Source organism: Myotis davidii, unplaced genomic scaffold (assembly GCF_000327345.1).
Source record: "Myotis davidii unplaced genomic scaffold, ASM32734v1 scaffold1241, whole genome shotgun sequence".
NCBI lineage: Eukaryota > Metazoa > Chordata > Mammalia > Chiroptera > Vespertilionidae > Myotis > Myotis davidii.
In genome coordinates, this window is record NW_006291022.1 from 193,467 (window position 1) to 200,151 (window position 6,685).

General features: G+C 40.4%; 1 protein-coding gene across 1 annotated transcript in view; it reads left to right on the top strand.

Annotated features, from left to right (window-relative positions):
- The first annotated feature begins 2,528 nt into the window (after nt 1-2,528).
- The window catches only part of TAF7L (TATA-box binding protein associated factor 7 like), a 14,976-nt gene continuing 10,819 nt past the window's right edge, over nt 2,529-6,685 (top strand). The window contains exons 1-2 of the mRNA XM_006764279.2: nt 2,529-2,625; nt 3,651-3,729. Of these exons, the coding sequence (XP_006764342.1) occupies nt 2,560-2,625; nt 3,651-3,729 (145 nt within the window). The 5' untranslated portion in view covers nt 2,529-2,559. The remainder of the gene's footprint in view (nt 2,626-3,650; nt 3,730-6,685) is intronic.

A 6,685-nucleotide genomic window follows, 5' to 3' on the forward strand; every position in this document is an offset into this window, starting at 1 on the left:
CACAGTCCACCCGCCGCCTGCCGTGGGATTCCATGGCTTGTTTCCCTGTAGCCCACTCACGCCCCCTTCGGAACCGCCAGGGCAGAGAAGGGTGTCTTCCCCGCTCGGCCTTCCGGGTGCCATTGCGAGTCAGAGGAGGAGCAGGTGAGTTGGTCAGGCGAAGGGTTCTGAGGCTGGTTAGTGCTGTGTGTCAGCGCACGGAGCCGTGCGCTGCTAGCCTAGACGGCGAGGCTCGAAGGCTGGAACCTCCAAGTCTATGAGCTGGGCTCTTCCTTTGGAAGCTTAGTGCCCCTGGAATAAGGATGGAGGGTCATTGCCTCCAAACTGCAGTCCGCGGCTATGAACTTGAGAAAATTCAAGTTTTGGCTGATGCTGACTTAGGCTGCGTGGAGCATGGTGTCTGGTGCCTTCCACCTAGCTATAATCCTAATTCCAAATCTAATTTCACTGAAGCTAGATGGAGCTTGGGGGTAATGAATGGTGGAGAGAAGTTCCATTAGTTTAACTATGTATCAAAGAATGCTTCCCAGAAAAAGTGGATGCCTTTTCTTAAATACGAAACAACCAGTTCATTTGGTTAAATGCAGGTAACAAATTTTAAAACATATTAAAAACTCATTTCAACCCTGTTTTCCCACCTTCACTGAAAGTTTCCCTTTTTACATCCTTTCTTTCACAAAATAAAGGCATTGAAATGAACAAAACGTCCTACTCTTAGTTCTGCTGAGAATTCTAAAAGTTACTACTGATCTGATAAAATCTTGCTTAGCAGCCAGTTCTTCAAATATCTGTATTTCTGCTCCCAATCTTAAGTGATTGTTACTTTTTATTCTGTTATGCAATGTTCTCTGCCCCAAGATTTTTAATTTAATTTGCTATATTTTAATTAGCACCCCCTGTGTATAACTGTATGAAGCAGGAAGAAAAAAATGATTATCACAAATAAGCAATGTCTCTCTTTTCCCGTCCTTTCCTCTCTCTCATCCTGGCTGCCTGCTTTTCCACTGCTGGCTTCTCTTGTGCTTTCTATGCATTTCTGATAGTTTCTGAAGTCATATTAAAGGATTGAAATTATAACTGGTGAATTATTTCACCATAATAAGGTCTCAGACTAACTTGTATGTGATTTTTTTAAAAAAGGTTCCAGTGCTTTTAAATGATATTCAAGTTCAAAACTCAGAGCCCAGATAATGGTTTACAGAGTATTAGGAGCTGTACATTAATCAAAGGTATACGATTTTATAACTTGGTATATAGTATAATGTTCTTAGAACCTAATAAAACTTTGTCAGGTTTCATATATGTACATTGTTTTCTTTCCACTTTTGAGAAAAGTTTCCTCAGAAGAAGTGAGAGCCCTAAAACCCAAAATGCAAACTACTTAAGATCTATCAAAAATAGATGGAAAATAAAATGAAAGAATAAGGATTAATTTAGGATTATTCACTTTACAGAAGGTGTATTTTTAAATATAAATGGATCTGTCTTAGGATTCCTTTAAATAACTTTTAGGGGTGTTTCAAATAACTCGTGGTTGTGAGGCTTATACGAAGTAATAGACCTAACACACTCAATGTAGTGCCTACACACAGAATGCACGCAGTAAAGGCTAGCAATGAATAAATCAAATTGGATTTTACAGTCTTTCATATTACCTTTCAGGAATGTCTATTCAATGAAGTTAGGTGTACTCATATAGATAGCTTAGCCATAAGAACTGGACTTTTTGAAAGGTAGATCTGAGCTATTTATGCTGGCTCTAGTCTAGAGTCATAAAAGCTACTGGCTCTCCTATGGGCTTGTTTAATTCCTACCAATCAATTATAGTGAATAAAATATTGAAAATTTAGCTCTTGTTTCTTTCTAATAATCATAGAAAATTTCTGCCAGTGGTTTGGGGGTTGATTTCCGACTTTGGTTGGCACCCTCCCTGCAAAGGAATGTAGTTCGCTTCACATACCCTTCACTTACCCCCTTCACTTACAATTGGTGAAATTGTGGTCCTTTATCTGAGAGTAAAAAAATATCATTAAAAATACCAAATCAGCCGTAGCCGGTTTGGCTCAGTGGATAGAGCGTCGGCCTGCGGACTAAAGGGTCCCAGGTTCGATTCCAGTCAGGGGCATGTACCTTGGTTGTGGGCACATCCCCAGTGGGGAGTGTGCAGGAGGCGGCTGATCAATGTTTCTCTCTCATCGATGTTTCTAACTCTCTATCCCTCTCCCTTCCTCTCTGTAAAAAAAATCAATAAAATATATTTTAAAAAATACCAAATCATGTTTTATAACAGATCTTATTTTATTTGTTATGCTATTTGGATTGATTTTTTAAAAAATCTTCAAGTATTGTAGGGAAGATAAAGAACTTTTAAAAATAATAACGTTATTTCAAATAAGGTATTTCAGAACTCTACACACACATCATTCCAGTGAGGATTCTGCGCCAGGCCTTGTATAATTTAACCAGTACTACCAGAAGTGATCAGCAGAGGGAACAAGAGGAGTTTTTGGTGACTTTCTGTTGGTTTTGTTTTTGTTTTCATGAACTCAAAAACCAGAGATGAGTAAACCCCAGCATGAACCTCCTTATGAAATTGAGAACCAGTTTATATTGCGTCTGCCTCCGGTAAGAAACCCTTGTATTTCAGAGCAAATATCTTCAGTGCGTAAGTATTAGCTCTGCTTGGATTCTATGCCATTTCTATTTAAGGTAGGCTATAAAAACTGAGAACATTTGTTTCCCAGGAATCATGTTCTATTAAGCAGTCCTATCCCAGTGTGTACTCTTTTAGCAGCATTTTTTTTTGTCCTGTACATACCACCTATCATGTGGGTTGATTTCCTGGCAAACAATTGTGACAATGATGGATTCAGTATCAACAGCCTGCTCATTGGACAGCCAAGATAAGACTCTACTGAAATCCTTTCTGTCACCTCAAAAGGGTTAGCGCAGGGGTGGGCAAACGTTTTGACTCGAGGGCCACAGTGGGTTCTTAAACTGGACCGGAGGACCGGAACAAAAGCATGGATGGAGTGTTTGTGTGAACTAATATAAATTCAAAGTAAACATCATTACATAAAAGGGTACGGTCTTTTTTTTTTTTTAGTTTTATTCATTTCAAACGGGCCGGATCCGGCCGGCGGGCCGTAGTTTGCCCACGGCTGGGTTAGTGAGAAGGACCATGTTCTTCAAATTGATCACCATGCAAGGCTGTTGAAGCTCCTGTCAACATTGTGTTAGTTTCCCCCGCACCCACCCATTGAGACCTCTATTCAAGTATTATTTAGTCTACAAAACTATATTAATATGGGCTTCAGAAAGTTATTTCTCCCATTAGGGTTAATTAATGTACTCAGTAAACTGCAGCTAAACCTTCCTTTAGCAACAATAACTGAAGGGTAGCAGTGAGAGGCAGGAATATAGAACTAGGAGAAGGCATTGACTGTAGGTACTAAAAGTCAACAATGATATTAGAGTTCACCTCATCCTAAATTGACCTGCACAATGCATGGTATCTCATGGTACATGGCATTGTTTCTAATGTTTGGGAGGCTTAAAGTTTTTTTAAAGAAGGACTGTCTCTGACATATCTGTTCTATTAACTGCCAAGTAGACAATCTTTCTAATTTGTCAATTTATCTCCTTTTTAGGAACATGCTGCTACTGTCAGAGAAATTATACAATCTGGAAGTGTTGCCATGAAAGATAAACTAAAAATTGACTTGTCTTGTAAGTAGTTAATATCCATTCACCATACATTGAACAGTAACTTATTAAGGGATTACTCTGTGTCACGTGCTCTATTCCATACTAAGGATTTGAAAAGAATAGAATGCGTTCTCTGTCTTGATGGATCCTAAGAGAGGCTTAAATCACTCCTATCTCTTCTTTTAAGAGGAAAAGAAGTAGATATTATGCAACTTGAGGTAATTATCAAATGTGTATAAGAAAGAACTTAGGGGTCAACTGTGGGATTTGCCTACTGCTGATTGTCTCCTACATACAAGCTTTGGGATTTCTAACTATGACAAATGAATGTACTGTTCTTTGTTTATAAAGGTGACACACCTTTCTCTCGTTTAAACAACATTTATTAGGTTTTATAAACACAGAGAAACAGAACCTATGCCCTGAAAATCTGTGTGCATGTGTGTATGTGCATTTAAACCAGGGGTCCTCAAACTACGGCCCGCGGGCCACATGCAAATACAAATACTGTATTTGTTCCCGTTTTGTTTTTTTACTTCAAAATAAGATATGTGCAGTGTGCATAGGAATTTGTTCATAGTGATTTTTTAAACTATAGTCCTGCCCTCCAACGGTCTGAGGGACAGTGAACTGGCCCCCTGTTTAAAAAGTTTGAGGACCCCTGATTTAAACTGTGATTGCAACTTTGACTTTAATTCTAGCTGGATCACCCATTGCAAATCAAAAGCTGCAGAGGGTTTGTTTTTTTTAATTATAGAATGTCCTTTGTTCAGCGAATTTTACATGACAATACATGTATTTATTTAATAAAACTTCTATGTTAAAAAGAAAATAAATACAGATAAGTATATAAAGAAGGAAATATAAAATGGCCCATAAACCCACAACTCTAGTAGCTCTATTGACATTTTTAGAAAGGGCAATACAAGTTTATGGCTAGGAGATTCAAATAAAAAAGTTCAAAAGGAGGAGCGAAACTCTCTTTCATAGTGCCCCAAAGTCAGTGCCAAAAATAACTAATACTAACCATTTCTCCTTGTATTTCCTTACAGACAGAACTTTTATGCAAATATAATCATTTAAATAATCTCTGTTTTTAAAGTTAATTTACACAAAAAAGATCATGTGAAATATAGTTCTGCATCTTTTTTTTCACTTACCACTAGAAGATTACACTTGAATCCTCAAAAGATATCCATATTTGAGACATCTGGGCAGGATTCAGAGTTGTCAGTATATAATGTATATCCTATATAATCCTATATAATAAAAGGCTAATATGCAAATAGACCGAATAGTGGAACTACTGGTCACTATGACATGCATTGACCACCAGGGAGCAGATGCTTAATTGCAGGAGTTGTCTCCTGGTGGTCAGTATGCTCTTACAGGGGGAGTGCCACTCGGCCAGAAGCTAGACTCATGGCTGGGGAGCACAGTTGTGGTGGCGGGAGCCTCTCCTGCCTCCGCGGCAGCACTAAGGAACCTTCGGGGGGATGTCCGCCTGCCAGCTTAGGAGGGAGAGGGCCTAAGCCAGCAGGCAAACATTCCCCTGAGGGGTCCTGGACTGAGAGAGGGCACAAGCTGGGCTGAGGCCTCCCCCCCTTCCATAGTGCACCAATGTCATACACTAGGCCTGGAGTATATTAATAATATACATACTTTTATTTCAAAAATGTTTTTAATCCTCACCTGAGGATATGTTTATTGATTGTAGAGAGAGGAAGGTGGGAGAGAGAGAGAGAAATATTGATGTAAGAGAGAAACATCGATTAGTTGCCTTCCATACTCGCCCAGACATGGAATCAAATCAGCAACATTTTGGTGTATGGGACAATGTTCCAATCAACTGGGCTACCTGGCCAGGGCTACATATTTTTTTCAGTGTTTGGTGATTGTATAAAATTTTATATTTGTGAAGCTAACTAGAGGTTATACATTGAGACTTACTAGCAAGATTCTAGGATCAACCCTTCCCTCACCCAACCCTTTGAAAACACCCATGCATAATGACATGATTGAATGCTTCTTATGGTATTAAAATGAATGGCTTTGAATGAACGGAATTTGTCTTTTAGGATGAGAATGAAACATTTACTACTTTGTTCACATTTGTTCACAACCATTACTAAGAAAATTCTCTACTTTTTTTTAAAATGTATTTTACTGATTTTTTACAGAGAGGAAGGGAGAGAGAAAGTTAGAAACATCGATGAGAGAGAGACATCGATCAGCTGCCTCCTGCACATCTCCTACTGAGGATGTGCCCACAACCCAGGCACATGCCCTTGACCGTAATCGAACCTGGGACCTTTCAGTCCGCAGGCCAACGCTCTATCCACTGAGCCAAACTGGTTTTGGCAAAATTCTATACTTTTGATCAAGTGACACAAACTGGGGGAAAATGTATTCCATTTACTCTGCCTTCTTTCCTTTGGGGAGTTACTGAGTGCATGTACAATCCTATATAATAAAAAGCTAATATGCAAATAGACTGAATGGGGGAGCAACTGAACAACCAAACAACAGGTTGTTATGACGTGCACTGACCACCAGGGGGCACACAAAGAACCAGGCAGGCAGGCATTGGCAGCAGGCGGCAGAGCACAGAACATGGCAAATGTTGGTCATGGTAGGATGGTAGAGCAGGTGAGCAAAGGTGCCAGATCAAGGTGGGGCACCGGTCAATATCATTGGGGTGAGCCTCTGGTGGTTACTGAAAATTCTTTCTCCCGCATGCCACAGTCTGCCGGGGTCCAGCCCCAGCGGGCCAGGGGTTGGGAGCAACTGAACAACCAAACAACAGGTTGTTATGACGTGCACTGACCACCAGGGGGCACACAAAGAACCAGGCAGGCAGGCATTGGCAGCAGGCGGCAGAGCACAGAACATGGTGGGCATTAGCTGTGGCGTGATGGCAGAGCAGGTGAGTGGGGGTGCCAAACCAAGGCGGAGGGCTGGTCACTGTCATCAGGGT